Source organism: Westerdykella ornata, assembly GCF_010094085.1.
Source record: "Westerdykella ornata strain CBS 379.55 unplaced genomic scaffold EI97scaffold_6, whole genome shotgun sequence".
Lineage (NCBI taxonomy): Eukaryota > Fungi > Ascomycota > Dothideomycetes > Pleosporales > Sporormiaceae > Westerdykella > Westerdykella ornata.
This window is the reverse complement of record NW_022986856.1, coordinates 335,777-358,763: the sequence shown is the minus strand read 5'-3', so window position 1 is coordinate 358,763 and position 22,987 is coordinate 335,777. Positions and strand designations below refer to the sequence as shown.

The 22,987-nt window shown below is 51.7% G+C and overlaps 9 protein-coding genes across 9 annotated transcripts; 5 read left to right on the top strand and 4 right to left on the bottom strand.

Moving 5' to 3' along the window:
- Window positions 1-474: 474 nt before the first annotated feature.
- Window positions 475-2,225, bottom strand: EI97DRAFT_449266 (rubredoxin-NAD(+) reductase; the record flags this gene model as incomplete). Its single annotated transcript, XM_033800209.1, has 3 exons — window positions 475-1,217; window positions 1,268-1,957; window positions 2,006-2,225. The coding sequence occupies 3 exons, from the start codon at window positions 2,223-2,225 to the stop codon at window positions 475-477; spliced, it is 1,653 nt and encodes a 550-aa protein (XP_033655381.1).
- A 1,240-nt stretch (window positions 2,226-3,465) lies between these two features.
- Window positions 3,466-4,335, top strand: EI97DRAFT_441131 (uncharacterized protein; the record flags this gene model as incomplete). Its single annotated transcript, XM_033799680.1, has 1 exon — window positions 3,466-4,335. One exon carries the CDS (start codon window positions 3,466-3,468, stop codon window positions 4,333-4,335), a length of 870 nt encoding a protein of 289 aa, XP_033655380.1.
- A 1,032-nt stretch (window positions 4,336-5,367) lies between these two features.
- EI97DRAFT_449265 (uncharacterized protein) lies at window positions 5,368-8,790 on the top strand (the record flags this gene model as incomplete). Its single annotated transcript, XM_033800208.1, has 8 exons — window positions 5,368-5,772; window positions 5,834-5,930; window positions 5,982-6,589; window positions 6,637-6,673; window positions 6,726-7,053; window positions 7,100-7,531; window positions 7,584-7,799; window positions 7,893-8,790. The coding sequence occupies 8 exons, from the start codon at window positions 5,368-5,370 to the stop codon at window positions 8,788-8,790; spliced, it is 3,021 nt and encodes a 1,006-aa protein (XP_033655379.1).
- Window positions 8,791-8,885: 95 nt separating this feature from the next.
- Window positions 8,886-11,365, bottom strand: EI97DRAFT_431903 (acetamidase-like protein). The gene is made up of 6 exons (XM_033798047.1): window positions 10,784-11,365; window positions 10,443-10,718; window positions 9,855-10,394; window positions 9,583-9,790; window positions 9,342-9,530; window positions 8,886-9,290 (listed from the first exon to the last, which is right to left on the bottom strand). The coding sequence occupies exons 1-6, from the start codon at window positions 11,054-11,056 to the stop codon at window positions 9,169-9,171; spliced, it is 1,608 nt and encodes a 535-aa protein (XP_033655378.1). The 5' UTR covers window positions 11,057-11,365; the 3' UTR covers window positions 8,886-9,168.
- EI97DRAFT_431902 (pantothenate transporter-like protein) lies at window positions 11,127-13,346 on the top strand. Its single transcript, XM_033798046.1, has 6 exons — window positions 11,127-11,720; window positions 11,775-11,858; window positions 11,914-11,972; window positions 12,022-12,099; window positions 12,153-12,982; window positions 13,052-13,346. Exons 1-6 carry the CDS (start codon window positions 11,561-11,563, stop codon window positions 13,299-13,301), a joined length of 1,461 nt encoding a protein of 486 aa, XP_033655377.1. The 5' UTR covers window positions 11,127-11,560; the 3' UTR covers window positions 13,302-13,346.
- Window positions 13,347-13,631: 285 nt separating this feature from the next.
- EI97DRAFT_465954 (ankyrin) lies at window positions 13,632-14,829 on the bottom strand. The gene is made up of 2 exons (XM_033801507.1): window positions 14,443-14,829; window positions 13,632-14,394 (listed from the first exon to the last, which is right to left on the bottom strand). The coding sequence occupies exons 1-2, from the start codon at window positions 14,787-14,789 to the stop codon at window positions 13,848-13,850; spliced, it is 894 nt and encodes a 297-aa protein (XP_033655376.1). The 5' UTR covers window positions 14,790-14,829; the 3' UTR covers window positions 13,632-13,847.
- A 2,472-nt stretch (window positions 14,830-17,301) lies between these two features.
- EI97DRAFT_274521 (uncharacterized protein) lies at window positions 17,302-19,252 on the top strand. Its single transcript, XM_033794314.1, has one exon. It carries the CDS (start codon window positions 17,483-17,485, stop codon window positions 18,758-18,760), a length of 1,278 nt encoding a protein of 425 aa, XP_033655375.1. The 5' UTR covers window positions 17,302-17,482; the 3' UTR covers window positions 18,761-19,252.
- A 496-nt stretch (window positions 19,253-19,748) lies between these two features.
- Window positions 19,749-21,073, top strand: EI97DRAFT_500070 (uncharacterized protein; the record flags this gene model as incomplete). Its single annotated transcript, XM_033802641.1, has 2 exons — window positions 19,749-20,044; window positions 20,148-21,073. The coding sequence occupies exons 1-2, from the start codon at window positions 19,864-19,866 to the stop codon at window positions 21,071-21,073; spliced, it is 1,107 nt and encodes a 368-aa protein (XP_033655374.1). The 5' UTR covers window positions 19,749-19,863.
- A 444-nt stretch (window positions 21,074-21,517) lies between these two features.
- Window positions 21,518-22,902, bottom strand: EI97DRAFT_487852 (uncharacterized protein; the record flags this gene model as incomplete). Its single annotated transcript, XM_033802188.1, has 2 exons — window positions 21,518-22,501; window positions 22,563-22,902. 2 exons carry the CDS (start codon window positions 22,900-22,902, stop codon window positions 21,627-21,629), a joined length of 1,215 nt encoding a protein of 404 aa, XP_033655373.1. The 3' UTR covers window positions 21,518-21,626.
- Window positions 22,903-22,987: the final 85 nt, after the last annotated feature.

Here is a 22,987-nt window from a genome sequence, read left to right as displayed (position 1 = left end):
AGCAACAACAACAGCGACGTGGTGAGCTGTCAGCCAACGACTCCGCGCTGCTCGTCTCATCGCCGTCTGGTGGTCGGCCACTTTTTTCTGGGGGCGCACAGGGCTTGTTTGGCACCGGTTTGGCCGTTGATGATGACTCTGATGAGAGTCTGAGCGCTCGACGAGTCGAATACAATCACGACTGCTGCGCCGCCTGTGTCCGAAGGGGACAAGTACCATCGAAGTGATGCCCTACGCGGAAAACGGTTGTGGCAGCCCATCCTTGTCCGATGATCTGATGAGTGCCTTCATCGCCCAGAGTCGTTGACGCGCAGCATCATGGACCTCGGGATGCGCGTCGTCAACCACCATTCACGTGATCATGCTTCTTCTGTTCCACGATTATTCTGCATTTTCAATGTCTTCGCTATCCACTATCTGCCATAAGGTCGGTTGACCGGAGGTTCCCATTGCTATTCCAGTCAAGCACACGCCTCACATCTGAATCTCAGCAGGCACATCCAACGACATAATGTCCACTCCATGCTGCAGCTCCGACTTGGTCGGCATCTTGCCTCGCTTCATCAGCTCCGCGCTCTTGGTCATGTACGGATCCTTCATCATCGATGCCATTGCAACCACCGTCTCGCCCAGCGTGTAGTATGCCACAAACGACGGCTGCTCCTTCTCCGGCTCCCCCGTGATGACCACGTCGTCGTAGCCGCCAACAGTGTTGCCACAGTAGCGCAATTGCTGTCCCAGCGCAGACCAGAAAACCGGGATGAATGGCTTCGGTTTGGCACCCGGGTTGTTGATCGAGTTCGCTACGGACCGGCCTTGGTTCTGCGCAACGTTCCAATGCTCGATGCGGATGGGCTTGCCATTGCCTCCGGGCCCGTGGTAAGGGTACGTTGCGATGTCTCCAATGGCATACACGTCCGTCAATCCCTCGACCTCATACGACTCGTTTGTCTTGAGAGACCCGTCTTTTTGGAGCTCGAGCCCTGGCACGTCTTTGAGGTACTCTGTTGCCGGTGCGACTCCAACACCCTCAATGACAAGATCGGCCTCCAGCACAGGTCCGTTCTCGAGGTGAACTGCCCCGACCTTGGAGGGATCGCCATCTTTAGGAGTGGCCTTCTTCACGCTTGCGTTCATGTAGAACTTGACTCCGTTCTTCTCGAGAAGGCCGCGGAAGATTCTCCCCACCTTCGTTCCCATGATACGCTCCATTGGCTCTATACAGTAGTCAGTAGCCGTCGCAGAGCCTGCCCATAATTCAACATACCTGACTCCATGCCCACGACCGTCACATCATTCTCCTTCCCTGCGAGGCAGTTTGCCACTTCCATTCCAATGAACGAGCTTCCAATCACAACAATCTTCTTGTGGTTGTCACCAACCGCCTTCAGAATATCCTGTGCATTGGGTATCGAACGGAGAACAAACACATTCCCTAGATCCCCTTTCAATCCCTCAAGTGGGAGCCATCTGGGGGTTCCACCGGTTGCCAACACCAACTTGGTGTACTCGTACGTCTTGCCCGAATTCGTCGAGACTTTTTTGCTTGAAAAATCAACGGATTTGACCTCATCGTCGACAATCTCAATGGACGCATCTTTGTAAAACTCGGGCTGTCTCCATGCCAATTTGGAGAGATCGGTAAGCAGAGCCTTGCTGAGCTTGGTACGGTCAATGGGTCGATAGCCCTCCTTTGAAATGACGGTGATCTGGCCCTTGTACCCGCCACCTCTCAAGCCTTCAATGACCCCGATTGTGCCGCTTCCACCGCCAATGACCAGAACCTTTTCATCGCTCACGACCGAGCATTTGATGTTGAGGGCTCTCTTGTTGTCCTTGATGGTCTCCTCGTCCGTCTTGATATAAAGAGCGCTGTTCTTCTCGATAAGTTCGTAAACGACGAGGGGATCCAGGGCCGGAGCGTCTTCTATGTCTCCAGTGGCGATTTTGAAACATGCTACCTCACGTCAGATCCAGGCACAATCACGGTTGTCAGTCTCCTCACCTCCATGCCAGGGACATGTCAGCCTTCCTTCTGGTGTAAGGACTCCCTTCACCAGGGGCGCCCCATAGTGCGTGCACCTTGTCGACGTAGCATGCAGCTTCCCCCCGATCTTGGAAATCAAGACCTTGCCCCCCTCAACACCCGCAACCTCCACCTCCTGCTTATCTCCGTCCTTCAAATCGAGGGAGCTGATCCCTTCGAGCCTGAACTCTTTCGCCATTGCCTTCAAGCCGGTATGAAACGAAGATCGAAGTGGGGTGGATTCGAAACGACGGGGCCAAGTTCGATTGCGTCGAAGAGCACCGAATCCACAGGCGAAGCTTCTGGGAATGAGGAATCGCGGTGAGAGCATCCACAAAGACGCTGTGATGAGAGGGGAGGGGAAAGGAGGGCACGAGTCCGTATTAACAGCTTGCGTATGCAGCCCACTCACTGTGGAACGGAAGAGAGCTGCGGGGTGGTTTTGCTTTCCGTCTCACGGCACCCCATTGGTCTACTCGTGATGACGGCATGACGTAGAAGAGGAGAGGCCAGGTCTTATCGATAGGGTAGCGTGGGAGCCGGCTTGGCAGGTACTCCAGATCTGTGGAGACGGGAAGGATGGGGCCTTCCCGTCATTGCGGGGAGACAGGGCCGAAGAGAGTTCTGAGTACGGGGTTTTGGTATGTCTCCATTTCGTGCTTCTCTCACAGAAGCGAAAAGGATGAGGCCGTCATGGCTTTGGGAAACCATCTTTGACGGCACCCAGTTTCGACAAGCTGATAGCTTTTTCAAGCCAACTCCAGCCTTTCAGGAGACAACCTAGTCACTGTGGAGTCCTTAGCACCCAATACGTGGTACAGCGATATCAATTCATCTTTCAGCGAAGGAGTTTATTGAGACGTATCAATACCAACATGCACTGATTCAAGTGATGTGTTGAACGTTATACTGAATTGAAGGCCTAGACATACATCTAGCTAGCCATCCGGCTACTTGCCCCAGCAAGACTCTAATAAGGCGGGTTGCAAGGACATAGAACTTCCTTTATAGAGACCTGTTTGTCTCCTAATCATGCTGTAAATTTCGCAACGGTTCTTCTTCTTCTTAACTTTAAGCCACCCGAACGCGGCAGCTCAGCCTCAGCAACCAACCGCACGCATTGGTCGATACGAGCTCCCTCAAGCCTTATAGGCGTTCAGCTGCCAACGCTCCAGGTCCTTCCAAGGGCGCCATTGTCTCAGCTACTGGAGCAAAGAGCAGTGATTATATTCGGCTCTCTCCGCCTTGTGTTCGCAAGGCCCACCTTGAAAATGTCAATATCCCAGAAGGAACGCAAGCAGTCACTGACATCCGGGAAGCCATCTGGCTCATTTCTTTTATACGCCCAGTATCCGAAACAGTGAGTTAGTGTTTGCTATCGTCCAAGGCCACTTGAGACTAACTGCCACTGGCGCACTGGCAGTTGATTTCGGAACACAATGACGACCACCTCCCCAATCGGGCTTGCGCCGATTCGAACTACAACTGCTTCCATTTCAACTACAACTTACCAACCCTGCACGTGGAGAGGACATTGTCTAGGAGCGGCATGTTTCACGAACGAGGACTGCGACAATGACTGGGTCTGTCGGAACAAGGTCTGCAGTCCGTGCTGCGAAAGCGATGTCGCATCCCCATCGTCTACTTCCGTCTCTCCTACGGCAACTCTTCCAGCCACTGGAGACCATCTCAATCAGCTCGGCACTGCAGGAGCTGTCGGGATTGGCATCGGTATTGTGGCACTCGTCTCTGCAACCATAGGCATTGCATGCTGGTTATGGCGTAGACGACGTCGAAAACCTTCTATTAGGAGTGCGCCTTCTCTCACATCTACAACACCATCAAGCCTCCAACGGCCTAGATCAGCATCAGACGATCGCAAACGACTCATCGGGCGTCGCTCGCACGGGGAACTAGAACTCGATGCCCCACAGAAGCCGGGTGAACTCGAATCTATAGAGCTTCTGGAGCTCGAGGGTAATCATGAATGGCCCATCCCAAACTCGACATATAAGCCTCCAATTGTGGTTCCTCAGCGGACTGTTGCGCGCCAGCGATATCGCTTCGAGGAATACGAGATATCACCGGAAGCTCTCACACGCGGGGAGTTGAGCTTTTCACCTGTCTCGGCTCTCACTCCTGAAGGGACTTTCGTCAATTTGGGGCGCATACAGAACATGGGGGATGTTGATGCTGAGCAACTACCAGCCCTCGACAACCGTGGCAGGGGTGATGCATCACACTCCTCGCATAGCTTGTCTCGGTGGCCCAATACAATATATAGCTCCTCGTCGGACACGCCGCGATGAATCCGGGCAGAAGAGGAGAAGCGGAAAACAGTTATGGGCGCAGGTGGACAGGTGAGGCCAAAACAAGAATGCGCTTGCACTGCTAGTAGCATGCCAAGGCGGACGGATCGCGGGGATGGTTATCGGCATAGTGTTGTGAACAAGCTTTCCTGAAGCTTCGGCGCATTATCAAAGATTTCCTCTGCCGTCTTTGATCGTGGAAGGATTCGTCCTGAATCTGAGTGGATCTGAACAGTACTGGCATCATTGATTCCAAACACCGAGGTTGAAGTCGGATCGCCGAGGATGGCGCACATCAATGAATACTCGGGCCCACCACGATGTTCGAACGTTCACATCATGCATCACAACACTTTTGTCCACCGACTGCCCAAGAGCTTCGATACAAGCGAGCGGACATTCTGTTACGAGCAATCTCTTGTCCCTTCTCTCAATCTATGGCTGGCGAAGTATGCAGAGATGGAGACGGAGAAACACCGAGATCATCTCAGGTTGTGCCTGAAGGTTCCGCTTTTCTGGGGGAATAAGCTCAGCGAAACCTATCCCTATAAGGCAGCTGGAAAAGATCGACGACCTTCATCCACCTGCCGGGTGACGCAGGACCCCGCTTCTGCAAGGACGTTGCCCCTGTCTTACCCATACCAGGGAAGCATACCTCAGATCAACCCCTGGATCGTCAAACCTCCGAGTTCCTTCCGGCTGTTCGTTCGACAGCGCAAATCCCCAGAGCCCGATGCTCGTGTCCCGCTTATGCGCCATGTCTGTAATGCCCTGTTTGACAGCTTCGGAGAATCGTCATGTTTTCCTTGGTGGGCAGGCTGCGGGGATATTTGGGCGTCTTGCTTTCGTCGTAGCTCGCATTCGTGAACGTATATAAAAGGCACGTTGTCGTCACGGTGGTGCGAGAGCGCAGGATCCCATATCTTCAATTGACGCTTGCTTCGCGATCTTTGGTTCCCGTCGGAAGTTTGCGAACTCTTAAAACCGTCATTGGGTGGTTTCATCGGTCCGCGGGTCAACATCCAGATCGTGATGGCTGTGTCTTCAATCTTTGCAGCCTCATGTTTGCTGGGATTGGCAAGTGGACAAGTCACTGCATCCTTCAAGAGTGCAACTCCGAACCCCTCGTCTGCCGTTGTAACAACCATCAATGGCACTCCAACCACCGTCCGCCCTATTTTCACCATACCGGCCTCTGCAGATGAAGGCGCCAACTTACTGCCCAATATCCAGGACCCCGCCGCTCTGGATGCGCAGGACGTTTGTCCTGGATACAAGGCCTCGCAAGTTCTGGAAAACGAGCGTGGCTTGACTGCAGTTCTGACTCTGGCTGGAGAGAGCTGCAATGTTTACGGGAACGACGTCGAAGTGCTCAACCTGAAAGTGGAATATCAGGCCGCCAACAGGCTGGCTATCAACATCAGCCCTGCAAATATTGTATGAGTTCTGACTGCGGAATGCACTGCATTGGTGAAACTGAGCTAATCTTCAGCTGCAGGGTCAAAACAATGCCTCTCATTACCTAATCCCGGAGGATTTGATACCACGGCCCAAGCTAGAGACCACCTACAAGGATCTTGACCTGAAGTTCGTTTGTGAGTCGATACCGGAATCGAAACCTATGTACATGGTTTAACCGCTTACAGGGGAAAATGAGCCATCTTTCTGGTTTAGTGTCACACGACAGTCAACAGGCGACGTCATCTTCTCTACAGAAAATACCAAGCTGGTCTACGAAGATCAATTCATCGAATTTGTTACGAGTCTTCCTAACGATTACAACTTATATGGACTTGGCGAACGGATCCACGGCCTAAGACTGAACAACAATCTCACGGCTACGATTTATGCAGCAGACGTGGGAGATCCTATCGACACGAACCTGTATGGCAGTCATCCATTCTATTTGGAAACTAGATACTTCGAAAGGGGAGGCAATAAAACCAACAACAGACCGTCTCACGGCAAGAAGAATGAGACTCGCGGTGGTGGAGGCACCGGCTGGGAGTCGTATTCTCACGGAGTGTATCTGAGAAACATCCATGGACAAGAAGTGCTTCTAAGAAATGAAAGCTTGACGTGGCGTCTGCTGGGTGGAAGCGTTGACCTGTTTTTCTATGACGGGCCAACTCAGCAGGACGTAATCAAGCAGCACCAATTTTCCGCAACGGGCCTTCCCGGCATGCAAGCTTACTGGGCCTTGGGCTACCATCAGTGTCGATGGGGTTATAGGAACTGGACGGAGACGCAGGAGGTGAGTGTAAGCATGATATTGCTGCCGCCTGTGCTGACTCGATTGAGATCATCGATACAATGAGGGCCTTCAATATACCACTGGGTGAGTTGCCACTTTCCGCATTTTAAGGTATAATACTAATAGAGACCCTCAGAAGCCATTTGGTTGGATATTGACTATATGGACCAATACCGTGACTTCACCCTGGATCCCGTGACTTTCCCGCGATCCGGTGTCAAGGAATTCTTCGAAAAGCTTCACGCAAATCATCAGCACTTCGTTCCCATTGTGGACGCCGCGATCTATATTCCCAATCCGACCAATGGAAGTGATGCCTACGACACATACACCAGGGGTAATGAATCGGGCTCCTTCCTGATGAACCCTGACGGCAGCCAATACATCGGCGCTGTCTGGCCTGGATACACAGTCTTTCCCGACTTCCTATCGGAGAATGGCGTATCTTGGTGGGTGAATGAGATGTAAGTCTCCATCGTCATCCTCGCAATCGGTCTCTGATCTTCACAGGGTCCTGTGGCACAAAGAAGTCCCATACAGCGGCTTCTGGATCGACATGAACGAAGTCTCCAGCTTCTGCGTCGGATCCTGCGGCTCCAACAATCTCACGTTGAATCCGGTACACCCTCCCTTCTCGCTCCCAGGCGAGGCAGGAAACGGCATCTATGAATACCCCGAGGGCTTCAATGTTACAAATTCTACTGAAGCCGCCTCGGCGTCTTCAGCGGCTTCCAGTCAGGCAGCAGAGAAGACCTCCACCGCGGCTGGCAGCTCTACGTCGACGTCTTATCTGCGCACAACACCGACGCCTGGAGCCAGGAACGTCGATCATCCGCCCTACGTGATTAACCATGTCCAGGGAGACCTCGCTGTGCATGCAGTATCTCCAAATGCCACACACGCAAACGGTGTGGAAGAATACGACGTCCACAATATCTATGGGTAGGCCGGCTGACGATTCCTACTGTCAAGACTTCACTAACATTCATCTCAGCCACCAGCTCCTCAATGCAACATACCAAGGCCTCCTCTCCGTCTTCCCGGGCAAACGTCCCTTCATCATTGGTCGGTCCACCTTCCCTGGGTCTGGAAAGTGGTCGGGCCACTGGGGAGGTGATAATGCTTCCAAGTGGTACTACATGTACTTCTCGATTCCGCAAGCCCTGTCGTTCTCCATGTTCGGCATTCCTATGTTTGGCGTAGATACTTGGTAAGTTCTGCTGGTCCGCCTGTAGCCCACCACCTACCCATAAAAGAGCACAATGATTCCTAAAATAAGTACAATACTGACACGATACCACAGCGGCTTCAACGGCAACACGGACCTCGAGCTCTGCTCCCGCTGGATGCAACTCTCGGCCTTCTTCCCCTTCTACCGCAACCACAACGTCCTCTCCGCCATCCCCCAAGAACCCTTCCGCTGGGCCGCCGTCGCCGACGCCTCCAGAAAGGCAATGCACATCCGCTACTTCCTGCTCCCCTACATCTACACTTTATTCCACCACGCGCATACCAAGGGCGACACCGTCATGCGCGCCCTCGCCTGGGAATTCCCCAACGACCCGCAGTTGAAAGCCGTAGATACGCAGTTCCTCCTCGGCCCATCGATCCTCGTTACACCGGTCTTGGAGCCCCACGTCGATACCGTCAAAGGCGTCTTCCCGGGCGTCGCAGATGGGGAGGTATGGTATGATTGGTACACGCAGACTCCCGTCTCCGCTGCGCCGGGAGAGAATAAAACCATTTCCGCGCCGCTGGGCCATATCCCTGTGTTCATTCGTGGAGGTAGCGTGCTTGCTACGCAAGAGCCTGGGTACACGACTACGGAGTCGAGGCGGAACCCGTGGAGTTTGCTTGTGGCGTTGGATAAGGCGGGAGAGGCGAGGGGCGAGGTTTATCAGGATGATGGGGAGAGTTTGGAGCCGGCGGAGACGTTGGTTGTGAGGTTTAGGGTTTGTGAGGGGAGGTTGGAGGTTGCTGTGGAAGGGGAGTATAGGGATACTAATGCGTTGGCTAATGTTACTGTTATGGGGCTCGAAAGGATTGGACGGGTCAAGTTGGATGGGAAGGAGCTTGGTGGTGGTGGTGGAGCAGGGAGTGTGCGGTTCGATGAGGAGAGGGGTGTGTTGGAGATAAGTGGGTTGAAGAATGTGACGAGTGGAGGTGCGTGGAGGAAGAGCTGGACGCTAAGCTGGGAGTAGACTCGCTGTTGAAGAAGAAGGGAATATGATATGGATTTGTCACTGCTGGTTGCTTGTAGCGGCAGAGCTTAATAACTCAATCCCATTTTCACACACGCACATCTTAATAACCACCATGAGTTATCTATAGCTTAGGTGACGAATCTCACGTACTGCAAATCTGGGTATACTAACATCGTCTCACGACGCTGGTACGCAGATTGTATTTACACTCGAGGCCACATGCCCAGTTCCTGGTATGTGGCCACGAATGGACAATAAAGCCAGTGAAATATGCTCCTCAATGCTCAATGCTCAATGCTCGCTTGCTGAAATGCATGAGTCTATACCATGTCCAGAAAGCGCACGGAAGAAGGAAAGAAACGGAAACCGCTTCATCTACTGAATAGCGGCAATAGCCTTCAGCACCGTCTCGGTCATGGCAAGCACCTTCTCCTCTTCAAGTCTCTTCGCGACTAATTGAAGACCGACCGGCATGCCATGGACAATCTCAGCATTATCTACGGCGAATTAGCAATGAGACAAATCGAGGGAATATGGGTCAAACATACAGTTATCGTGCACCTGTTTACACAAATCGCTGAGCGGCACGTAGTCTGCTGGATACTGGTCCTTCTCCTTGTCCGCAGTTATGCCGCAGGGAAACGTGACGGCGGAGTAGTCCACCACATTGTAGACACCTGTGTATCCGACGTATTTGAAGTTGCCGTGCTCGACCGTGGCGTATGGTGTTGTAGGGCCTGATCGTGGGTCAGCTCTATCATTATATCTCATGGTTTTGCAGAGGCTTACACAGAATAGCATCAAGCTCGCCGTAAGATTGCCACTGTTCCAGATATTGCCTCTGGAGCTCGGAACGCGCGAGCTGTAGTTGCCACATGTCGAAGGTTCCTAGCTCGGGAGCCTGCTCGTAGGGCGCCATTTCCGGTCGGAAGGGCTCCCGTGTGGGTGCTAGGAGCGATCGTACGCTCTTCCCGCCGTCGGCGACGAACATGCGGCCCTAATTGGTAATCGCAATCAGATCGATGCGTATCATAAAGCTCTGGCAATGCCGATATACTTACCAGAAACTCGAGCGCTTGAACGTGCAGGACCGGATCCCACTCAACCAACTCATGCCCCGCGCTCCGCAATTTCTCAACCGTCTCTTTCATCGCCCTCATCACCGGAGGTGTCGGAACCACCACCCCATCATTCCACAACACGGCAATCTTCAGCTTCTGCTTCGGTTCCACGGTTCTCCAGGGGATAGGAACGCACTTCGGATCCACGAGCCACGGCTTCGCATCGACAATCGTCTTTGAGTAGAAAACGATATCCTCAAACGTCCTCGCCATCGGCCCATTCACACTCGCAACCGCTTCCTGGCCTGCGAGACCAGACTTGCATCGCTGCGTCGTGAATCTACCAAACGAGGGGCGGAGAGTGAAGATGCCGGTGCATGCAGCTGGAATGCGGAGGGAGCCTCCGATGTCCGTCCCGATGCCCAAGGGGCTGCCTTTGAAGACGATCAGGGCGGCCTCGCCGCCTGAGGAGCCGCCCGAGGTGAGCAGGCGGTTTCGAGGATTCACGGTCCGGCCGAAAGTATTGTTCACTGTTTCGGCCTGGATTGGGTCAGTTGTGGAGGAGTCGTCACGTGGTAGTGGACGTACAATCATCATTGCGGTTGGGACGTTGGTTTTACAGTAGCGGACTGCGCCGAGCCTCTCTAGCATGTCTACGAGTGTGGCATTGTAGGTTGCTGGTTTGCCTACGAGCGAGGTGAAACCGAGGGTGCTGTCATATCCCACGACGTTGAAGTTGTCTTTGAGGGAGATAGGGAGGCCGTGGAGGGGTCCGATTACTTGGCCGGTTGTTCGGAGGTGTTCATCTAGGGCTTTTGCTTGCTTGATGCCTTCCTCGAAGAAGATTTCCGAGAGGCAGTTTGTCTGGTTACGGATACTTAGCTTTCTACTGCTTGGCTTGATGTTTCACGACGTAGGGTATCACGAACCAGCTGGTGCGCCGCTGCAGCGCGCTTGCAGAATGCACGAGTAACCTCCTCGGCCGTCCATTCCTTGGTCGCAATCTTTTGGAGTATAGACGTAGCCGTACTCTCCGTTATCTCCAACTCTTTCTCAGAAAACCATCCGGATTCCCGAGGCCATACTGTAACGTCGAGCTGGTCCTCAGGCGGGGGGTTCTGAATGCGGTAATCCGCGGGAATGCGTGCGAATAGGTCCTCGCGCTTCTTGCGGGCGACCTCTTCCCAATTTGCGGATGACATGTTCAAGGTGGCGATATCACGGTACTTCTCAACAAATGTTCAGGTACCTGGCAGGTATCTATAGCTATCAGGAACCAAGATAGATAATAGAGCGGACATTGAGTTCCGAACTCGCGCCCCTTTTCCGAGTTGTCCGAGTCGGCATGCTCCTGCTATCTCCACCACCACAGCATCGTGGCTAGGGTCGGCAGGCTTTTGAGGGGTCTTACGGCCTCTCGGCCCAGGTGTCGGCGCAGGATCCCGCTCGTGATCGTCGAGGATTGACCCCACCGTGTTGTTGATCCGAGGATAAGGGCAAGATAATGAGGGGATAGCCGTGGCAGGGCAATCTCTTGCTTGTTCGGGTCTTACGGGGGTAGCTAGGGTGGAGGGTCCGAGCTTCATATAAGTTGACTCGATAATATTCCAGCAAACAACTGCAACCTGACATTGCATTGATATTCAAGTGCAGGACTCTCCTTTCTCCTTTGTGGGAGAATCAGCTGCTGCCTTATTCTTCTGGTCATGGCTTCCAAGTTCCTTCAATACCTCCGAGGGGACCAGAGCCTCCCCGGAGAGAGGAAACTGGTGCAAAAGCTGGATTTCTTCATCTTGACGTTCTGCTGTCTGATGTATTTCCTGAATTATCTGGACAGGACGAATCTAAATAATGCTTATGTCTCTGGTAGGCAATACTAAAATCAAGCTGCTGTGGATATTTTGCTGACGATCTGTTTAGGGATGAAAGAAGAGCTGAATTTCAAGGGCAATCAACTCAACCAAATCAACACTGTGTTTACAGTGGGGTATACAATCGGACAAGGTGATTGTGGTAGTATTCCAAATTGGAGAATTTTGTTGATAAATCCTGCTTCTAGTTCCTTGTAACATCGCTCTGTACTACATCAAACCGCGGTACTTCTTTCCCGCATGCATGGTAGGCCCCGGGATGAATGAGCGAGTAACACAGAACTGATACGAGACAGGTAGCATGGGCAGGCTTGACGATGGCTACAGCCGGAACCCATAGTCCAGGAGGTATCATGGCAATTCGTTTCTTCCAAGTAAATCTTCCTTCATTTCTTCACCCACTGTCAACATGACTAATGCATCGCAGGCCATCTTCGAAGCCTCCACCTTCGTAGGAACCCACTACATCCTCGGAAGCTGGTACACGGAGAAAGAACTCGGCAAGCGAAGCGGCATCTTCACGGCCTCCGGCCTCGCCGGCACCATGATCGGCGGCTTCATCCAAACCGGCATTCACAAGAGCATGCACGGCCGCCACGGCCTCTCCGGCTGGCGCTGGCTCTTCATCATCGACGGCATCATCACCCTCCCAGTCGCAATCTATGGCTTCCTGTTGTTCCCAGATACACCGCGCCGTACACGCGCCCCCTACCTTACCGCAGAGGAAAAGTCACTCGCCATGTCCCGCGTACCCGAGGTTTCGGAGCGCACCCCGATTTCCTGGACCTTCCTCAAACACTGCCTCAGCACTTGGTACTGGTACTTCTTCGTCGTACTCTGGATTATTGCCGGAGAGACCGAATCTTTTTCCACCAACGCGCTTCTGGCACTGTACATGAAATCGCATCCCAAGAACAAGTACACCGTCGCGCAGCTGAACAACTATCCCACCGGTATTCCCGCCGTCGGTATCGTTTCCACGCTCTTCTGGGCAACGCTCACGGACTTCATGGGCGGGAAGCGGTATCTCGTTGGCTACTGGATCGGTATCACGGGCGTCATAACTAGTGCTGTCATTCTTGCGTATAGGGATACCACGCCCGTGGTATTTGCCATGTACTACTGGGCCGGTAGCGTGTATGCTTGTCAAGCTACCTTTTTCGCATGGGCGAACGATGTCTTGAGGTACGAGGAAGACAGTCTGCGCGCGGTCGTTATCGCGAGTATGAATATGGGGAGTAATGCTATCAATGCTTGGTATGTATCTTCTGTTTCCCTCTCGGTCTACCTCTCTTCAAGGTTTGGTTGCTAATAGGTGGCGTACAGGTGGTCCATAGTCTTCTATGGCGCCAAGAACGCTCCCTATTTCACCCGCGGTATGTGGGCCATGATTGCCGTCAGTATTGCCATGGCTATATGGACCGCGCTGCTCGTCTGGATGCATGTGAGGACGGAGAAGAGGAGGGAGATTGAGAGTGCGGGCATAGCGTTGGACAGGAAGGAGGGAGGTATCCTTGTCGAGGGAGAAGGTGAGAAAGGCACGGCGAAGGCTGAGGTTAAAGGGGCGGAGGTTTAGTAGTTATGCCCATGATCAGTCCGTAGTAATCTGACATCGATGCGGTTGTGTTTGAGGATGGCTTGCTTGAACTGATTGAAGCAACATGTCCCCTTGCCGATTCCTTTCATTATACATGCCATTCTTGATACAAGTGGTATCGCATGCGAGAATAGAACCGGGAAATGGGGCCTCCGGACATGGACAGTTTCGGGCAGCGCTTTCGTTAGTATTTACACCCACCCGTATGTAGAGTTCGTACTTAGTGAAGGGCTCCGTCAGGACGTACAGTCATCCCACTTCGTACAATACAGCTGCAGTACAGTACAGTACAGTACAGTCAGAAGACTAGCGCCAATTACTAGTTGTAGCCAAATTTTAAGAGACACAAGAGGTAAGTCTGTGTAATTGCTTAAAAAACAGGTATGTTATGGTCCGTTTACTTCCGTTGTTGTACCAAAGGGTACGGCAGACTAATCAGGAGCGCTCCCCCTCCTCCGTACGGTACGTTAATTAGTCAAAATTCTTTCCATTCGTTAATGTCGAAACCGTTGGTTTCGGGTCTCTCTACTGTTCTTCAGATGGTCGTTCCGTCTGACTAGTCGACAAAAGGATCGCAAGTTCGTGGCTGGGTGGCAATCTCTTTACTTGATCTCTCGCCGAGATCCCCCATGGGTTTTTCTTATCGGGATCTGCCCCTCTGTCCAGCAGCCACTTGGCTTCCTCCACCCGTCTCCACGTCACAGCGTGCTGGAGAGGTGTTCCATGCTGTCCGAGGCCATCATCTGCATCGTCCATAGCATTGATATCAAGTCCCAATCCAACCAGATACTCTAGCATCGGAATTCGGCTGCCGGGTACTTCTTTAGGTGATGTTCTAACTGCGTAATGGAGCGGTATAGCATTTGAGATATCGGCACCATAGGAAAGCAGGAGAGCAAATATCTCTGGCGTGCTAAAAGCGGCTGCCGCATTCAGAGCCCAACCTGAATTGGGTATCGGATGAATCAGATAAAGGGGCCCATTTTTAATCGATGGAGGGCCAAGGTTGGGATTCGCTCCGCGTTCCAGGAGATATCGAACGCAAGGTTCATCATTGTGCCCCACCACCTTACTGACTATGATGAGTGCCGCGCTAGCGAAGAAGAAGTATAACACTTACGGAAGGAGCGTACCACCCGCGACTAAACCAGTGTTGACGTCGAAACCACACTCCACGAGTAATTTCACTGCGTCCAGCGATCTGGACGCCAGTCTTACTGTTTGTGCGTCCCATTTCGCTCCCGCTCCCAGCAACTGGCGTGCGAGATCAAGATGACTTCCACCTATGGCCCTGTTGAGTCCAAACGTCAATGCACCGGCATCGCGATTGGGCGCCAGTTGTAACGCAAGGGCGGCATCGTTATTCCCACAGGCGTTCAGAAACGTTGCAAGTAATGCATCGGTTCGATTCTGAATTTGAGCAAATGTAAGGCTGTGCTGCGTGCCTCTTAGAAGTTCTTCTGGCATGTTCTCATAGAAATGGAGAAATCGGATGGTGGATTGAAACCGTCGGGAGGGGAGCTTATGTATGCGCGCCGAACCCAATCGGGAAAGAGGATCCGCCGGATAGGCGTGACATTCATTCAGTTTCGTGCCGCAGGGCAGAGCGGATGCAGAGGCAGTAGATGGATCCAACCCCGATTTTGATCTAAATCTGTCGACTACTGCATGGTTCAATTCATCCATCCGCGCGCTTGCAGCTACGCCACATATGTATTTCAATTACCTCGTAGCTATGCTGCGAAGCGGAGCGGACGCAAGAATACCGGAAACGTCCAACCGCAGATTTAGTCTGCATCTGTCGACTACTTGCCGCATGTTTCAATCATATTGCAGCTACGCCACATGTTGCAACCATATCGTAGCTGTGCCGCAAGGCGGAGCGGACCTCGGGGATGCAGGAACTGTAGAAGCATCCAATCCCGATGCCAATGTATCTGGCGGCTACTTGCACGGGTTTCAACAATCTTGCAGCTACGCCGGAGGGCGGAGTCGATTTTGGAACAGCGGGAACAAGTCAGGATAGTTATATCAAGAAGCCTATGGTCCAATTACATAACCATCATTGGTTAGACTATATAAGCTCGTCCACCATTGAGCTCAGATTGAGATATTGGAGTGTCAAAATACATACACACATCGTCTTTCTGCCTCACCCGCTTACAGATTTTTATTTCATCGATAGAAGGGAGTATAGCTGTACTCTTCTCTCCAGTCTTTCAAAATCCGCTTGTCACCATGAAGGCGCTTCGTGGGGGGAGAGCAGTTCCCTTTATCCTCTTACACTCCTTTCTGGTAACCGCACAGAGTGCTATTGGGACCGGTGGCACCAATGCATCCTCTCGGAGCTCACCTCCATTCCCCATTCCAGCGAACAGCAGTACTGTGTTTACTGATTCAGTAACTTCAACTGTACTCCTTGGGACCGGGACATCGATCTTTACTGGCACAGTCACAGAAACTCTCTCGCCTTCAGATACGAACGCTCCACTACCGGGGACCAGTACAGAGTCATTCCTGCCCTTCAATTCGATTCTAAATCCAACACACAAGCTCTCATCTTCCGACTTAAGCTCAATCCCAACTGGCACGGTCTCCCCATCCTTAACTAATTCAAGCGTTGTACCGACTGACTCGGTGACATTGAGCACCAGAGCTTCTTCCACTGCACAAGACTTCAACACAGAATCGATCACCAATGGCCCTTCAAGCACTAATTCGGGCATACTACCTCCTCGAATCAGCGAGACCGCAGCTTCTGATGGAATAATTCTTCCACCTGGAATCACCCTGCCGCCAAACCCTTCTACAACTCTTTATTCTACTGGGAGTGAAATTCAATCCAGCGCTTCAGACTTGTCTATGGTTATCGCAGGCATATTCCCGCTTATACAAAGCTGGATCGACCATCCTGACGCGCTTGAGATCACTGCTGTGATGAATGAACTCAATAACGTCCTTCCTAAGGCCACCGAATTCTTGGGAAAACTTCCAAAGCCTACCAACGGAGTGGAGCCGTGCAAATCAGGAAGACGCCATCGAAGTGGACCAGAACCAGTCGCAAACCAGATACTGGAGAAGCGTGGCTTTCTTGGAAACCTGTTTAAGACGGCTTTCTCGCTTGTAACATGTGTTATTGACACTACCAATAAAGTCAAGGATGGGATTATCAAGGGAACGACGAGTGCAGTGGAGACAGTCAAGCATTTACAAGATGATCTGAAGCCAATGGTCAATGCCCTTAACGAAGTGGATCCAAACGAGGACACGAAACCCTCTGTCTCGGACTCAGCGTCAGAAGAGCCCACCTCGACCCAGTCCAAATCATCATCATCCTCTTCATGTACCCCGCAGACAGTCAGTAACTGCAACATTGGCTGTACCGCGATCGCGACTACCACTCTGGGAGGGCCAAGTAAGCGAGCGGAAAAAAATGCATGCACGACCGTCTGCAAAGCACCTATCACAAGATGCGGTGCTACGGGTGTTACGTCAGTGTCGACTGTGACGTCGACAACAACCACGTATCGGATTTGCGCCCAGGACTGTGCTGGCTGCAATGCGAACAATCGCAAATTACCGACTGATGCTCCTGATCTCGGCAAATACTCTAAGGCTTCCAATGGCGTTTTATATCTGCCAGCTCCGACGGTGACGGGATTAGATGATGATACTCCAGCTGCCGAAACGAGGGAACTCTTACCAAAGGAGACAGTTCCAAGCAACAATCTTCTGAAACGAGGCCTCACAAACCCTAGAGATGAGGATTGGCAAGGTTCGTACTCCCAATACAAAGCATGTGAAGTTATTTAAAGTGGAAGCGGTCGTGGATGGGTAGCCTTGAAATCACAGTGATTCTTAGCTGGAAAGCTAAAGGCTACTTATTCACGGTTGGCGGGAATGCCCACACTTTACGAGGATTGGCTATCAACTCTCTCAGCTCCATTAAAGATCTTCGCTGACTTCTGTACTTCTACTTGGCAGGCGACGTCGATTCGTGGCTTCTTACACAGATTGCTCTCAGTCCGAACAATCTTGCCCACGGACAAGCTCCCATCACAACTACCGGTTTCACTTTCCCACTCGATAACTTACCCAACACTTGGAGTCTTATCAACCTGTATGGCTGCACATCCGTCATTGTCATCTCTCGCAAACGAATGTTTATGACACACATTTGGGAAGGACCCACGATGGTCACGCCACAGAATCTCCAAACACAGATCCTGGACAGCCTTCGTTACGGCGACGCTGGAGTCCCGCAAGGGCTTACTGCATTTACGGGAGCTGGGGGAGACTTCGAGAATATCCCCGAAAATAAAGTGCGTGCTTTTATCATCACTCCATACAGACGGCAGGCTCCAGCAAACCCTAGCCATAACGACCTAGAGTACCCTTACGAAGTCGGCAAGATTCAAGACCTGTTAAAAGATGTTCTTGGGCGCACTGATACACTCATTATCCCTTACGTGGCCATGTTCCCCGACCCAGATTTGGACTACCCATTTGGAAAGGTTTTAATCCAGTACGATCCTGTCGCTGCGTGGCTGGGCCGAGCAGACGGTAGCTGCGATACTCAAGTCGCAGGAATAGAGCTATGGTTCGAAGCCAATCCAATGCACCGTTATAGAGATAGGTGGTTTCCATTCCCCAACCAGATCCTGCCGATGAGAACTCTGCCCAGACGGTCAAATTCAGGGGACGGAAACGAAATACGTCTGCTTAGAGGGAGGAAAGTAACTGATGCGGACGAGGAAGAGTGGAAGGAGTACGAGAGCATAATGAAGCGCCAGGGGGGCGGCTCCTGCTCCCTGCCTAGTGCCCCAGGTGAGAGTGCCCCTGCATCCTCGACCTCTCCACCATCGTCGACCGGTCAGACCCCGACTACGCTTCAAACATCATTTGTATCTTCATCGAGCGAAGGTGGCACTACTTCCCCAGAGGAACTACCTCCGTCGACGCAAGAGCCTCCCTCCAGCACCAAAGAACAACCCTCGGAGACATCCACTCCTGCCTCGGACCCGACTCCAACTCCGACTCCAAGCAAAGCCGTCTCTATTATCATAAGACACGTCAACGACGATGATGACTACTACAACTCCTGGACCTTCTTCGAGACTTCGGTCGGCTCGCAAGCCGATGGATGCGAAAACCCAGTCCTCGACGACAAAGCTACACGATGGTCCGACCGCGACGCAATCAACAACCCACCATGGCCGCATGGAACATTCACTATGACCCTGTTTGCCGAAGAGAACTGCCAGTACCTGAACGACGGCAAAGGGGCCGGTATTTTGCACTGTCCTTCTATGGGTGAGGGAAACAATGTGGGTTGCAAGGAGGATGCGGAGAAGAGTCAGGTGTCAGCCATCACGCAATGTTTGTATTCTTTGGCTTTGAGTATATCGTATCATCGCGCTGTTTCCTGTGAGTATTAGGGTATGTGGTGAGTGTTTGGTTTGGTAAATAAAATTGGAGCAATACTTCAAGGCTGAGTTGGGCGCAGAATGTCCGCAATGAGCAAACTCGCTGCGGTGGAATCGTCTACGATTGGCGTGATAGTGGCGGAGGCTTTAATATCGAAATTTGTCGACTCAAAGGGCGAGAGAACTGACCACTTGGACGTCGCGACGGAATTACAAGCCAGGAGACGAAGGAGCTGATGACGCATTCTGGAAGATAGCAAGAGCGTTCAAAGATTCGATAATCCACTACTTTCCGAAGTTCACTTCATCCTAACGTTATTAAAGTAATGCTCTCGCCACTTCAAGGATGAATCTGTTATCAATATCCTTCTCCTTATAGCATCTCATTCTACGGAGTCCCATGACGACGAACCGAGCATATTTCTAGCCACAATTAGAGCAGAGCGATCACGGAGCGATTGCGCCTTACAAAAATTGCAATAGAACCTTCAGCACTCTTTTAGAGGTTAAGCGCCTAACGCAGTCTAATATTTAGCTGTAATATTAGTACTTTGTAGCTTGTGCGCGCCTGCGATAAGGAAATTACACTAGCGCTGACGTGAATGCTAAGGGGGTGTTCAGTTTGGCCATTAAGGATCTCTCGCACGGGCTTTTCAGCTGCCGGCAGTATCTCTAATGGAGTTTTTGACGCGCCAGATACAGTATAGCGTGCAGAATGTACAATCCTGCGATTTTGCCCATTACAAAGTACTACCCTTAAGGAGTCCTTTCTAATAGGCAAGATCCTGAGCACGTTATACCTAGTAAGGCAGGCGGTTAGAGGGGTACAGGGATTTAGGCGCGGTCGAAGAAAATTACTCCTTAATAGGGGCTGAGCAACAAAAGATAACTAAACAGTCCGCCCATTACAGATAGGGGCAGCCTAGGATCGCAAAATTACTCCTTAATAGGCCAACAGACTAAACAGTCGCCAAATTATACTACATTACAACACCATTACAGCTGAAAAGCCCGTGCGAGAGATCCTTAATGGCCAAACTGAACAGCCCCTAATTAAACAACAACTGAGGGAATTCAACTAGAGGTTAAAACTTCTATCGCATGAATCAGACGCCATGGATCCTCCAACGCAGGGAGCAGACACCGACAACCCTCCAACTGAATCTCCAGCTTGTCAATTGAATCGTATGGTGTTGAGAAAATTGCAAAAAGCCTTCGAAGCGGACCCCGAAGTAGATCTGGCTTCTAAGATCCCCTCTACGTATTCAAGTCGGCTTGCTGACCGAAAAGCCGAAGGTTCGTGGGCTTCGCATCCATATGCTCCAGTTTCTCAAGATATCGATCTTCTGACGCGCTGCAGGTTGTAATAAAAATGAACCCCCTTGAAAGCTTGCAAAAGTGGAGGCCCCACGGTATCCTGACGATGTTCGACAATTTCTTTACGGAAATGTGTCAGCCGCAGTCGTGTTCCCGCTCTCTGAATCCGTTCGAAGCCTTATTGAAAGCGATGATGATGAATCGTCCCTTGCGCACAGCGTCCGCAGACTGGTTGAGCAGAGCGAAGTCGTCTGGAAGCCTAAGCTTGGCAACCACAAAATCGTCCTCAAATGCAGTCCTGGTGTTGCTCTCAAGATTATACTGAAGATGGATGATTTCACCGAATACACAACCCTGCGATACCTTGAGGAACATACACCCAGCATTCCTGCGCCAAGGTCACTCGGCCTTGTACGTCTTGGTGAATGCTTCCTCCTCTTCATGTCTCTTGTGCCTGGCACGACACTTGGAACAGTCTGGCCGAATTTAGACGACTCCCTCAAGCGTTCAGTCCAGGAACAGCTGAACGATATATTCATAGATCTACGGTCTTTAACTCGTCCTGACAACATGCCACTTGGAGGAGTGGCAGGGGAAGGTTGCCAGGATCTGAGGAGGCATGTTCGGCGCACGAAGGAGCCTATTTGGACTACAGAGGATTTCGACAATTGGCAATTCTCCAATCCCCATTTCGGAAGCCCAATCTATATCGAAACCCTTCGACGACTTTCCCCGCCCCTGTCGCAGAAGCATGTTCTCAGCCACAACGATCTCCGCCCTGCCAACATTATGGTGAAGCTTGAAAGAGGCCAATGCCGCGTCACCGGCATCATTGACTGGCAATACAGCGGCTTTTATCCAGAGTACTACGAGTCTACAAAGGTGATGAATTCATTATCCACGAATGAGGACAGTGACTGGTACTTGTTCATTCCTGAATGTATCTCCCCACTTCGAAACGCGCAGAAGTGGTTGCTCGACGCTCTCTGGTGGAAACATGTGGAGTAGCAAGTTCGATGTTCAATTCAACTGTTAAGAATCGTCAGTCAAGTTCGGAATGGTCAAAGCTGAATGGTTAGGCGCCAAATCCTGAGAAAGGTTGAAGGTAAAACTCATTGATAACAACCGCAGCCATACAAGATTGTCCGATATTCGGACACTGTCGACCTGCAAACGAGGAACATCAGAATCCTAAATAGTATTCATGTTTCCATACTGGGATAGTATCGGACATGCACTTTTATGTACTGTCTACTCTTGCCTTAGGTTACAGATCGCCGAGTGTAGTCCCCGAGCACAATTTCACCAAGTCATGTAAGAGGTCCAACTTCGAGTTTTATGCAATGCGAAGTCTATCCACATGTCCTGAGGCGAGAATTATGCCTAGTATCGAGTATTAACACAGTAAGTGTGAGTCTATTGATTACGAAAAAGGAAACTAAAGCAGAACAGACCAAAGAAACTGAGAGGGACGTATCGGAGGACCTGGGGAGCTGTAGTTGCTCTCCCTCATAAGAGTGCTCAATCCATAAAACGTCAAGAAAAACGAGAAAGGCGCACACTACACATGGAATTCCACAGCACGCTTGCGCGTATCCGCTGTCTGTCCCTCCGCAACGTCCTCCGGCACGTCTTTGATATCCATCTCCTCGCAGGAGCTGCTCGTCTTCGCCCACCCAACCGAGTGAATATCCCCATCCGTGAAGTAACTATACTTAGTGCCATCCGCCAACGTAGCTTCGATAGTCCCAGAATAAGCGCTATCGAAAGTCCCCGAGACGGCATCGAACTGGCAGTGAGCGGCCCTCTGAGGCGGCAGCATATTGGCCGTGACGCCACTCCCTTGGGTATTTGTCAGATCCTTATCGTACGTGTAGGACATGGCCGTGGAGCCCATGTTCTGGCGCTGATATTCGAATTTCGTATTCGCGCTGATCTCACCCTCCGCCACGAAGGGGATGCCAACCTTGCCTCCGACGGTGACTTCGATGCCAGCCGTCCAGGAGTTGGTGTATTGTTGGGTAATTATCTTGCTCTCACTCTTCTTGATGGTATTCGTGAATGTGTAGGTTTGATTAGGTCCGCCGATGGGATTGTGGTTCTTGTAGTACGTTTCCGCCAGACTGACCGTCTCGATCCCTCTTTGTTCGTTGTTCCAATCGTCCAGGTTCTCGACGACATTGATTGCCGTGAGCTGCGTCTTGACGACCTTGGACTTTAAAAACTTGAATTCGATCGTGTGGAGGTGCTCAGCAGACCTTGTCTTTGCACCGAGAATTATTCCTATCCCTTGGTCGATATCATTGAGCTTGTCGCCTTCGATCTCGGAGTCGCCGATGCCGACTTCGAAGAGTATTTCATCCGTGCCCTCTTTGAAGATTCGGATTCTGCCGGGCCCGTTGAAGACTTTGGATTTCTTGTTCCAAACCTCAACTCCTACAGCCCTATTAGCCACGCACTAGTAAAAACAGAGATTCAATATTTGAGTAGCACCCACGAACTGGTTGGTCGGCAGCCCACTCCCCGCGTTTCGCATACCACGACCGGCCCTGGACCGTCGTCCCCATGACGCCAGTCCACCCCGTGCGGTCGAACTTGAATTTGATGCCCGTGATTTGCGTCCGCGTCGACCATGCTTCCATGCCGACGATGACTTCGCCGCTCTTCCAGCGGCTTACGCAAGTTACTTTGTCATCGGCGGGGTCGGGGAAGGCCACACCTCCGACTCGGCCAGGGGCAAATGGGGCTTCGTCGGGGCGAGCGTCGCAGTTGTCTTCGGCGAGGACGAGGGCTGCTAAGGAGAGCAGGAGCCCTCTGGTAAAGAGGGAGAAGTGCATTGAGCTTAACAGTTGAGGGAGGTAGAATAGGTGGAAAGGAATAATTAATAATATGCCGGAAGTTCTATATGTAAAGAGCGAAGTG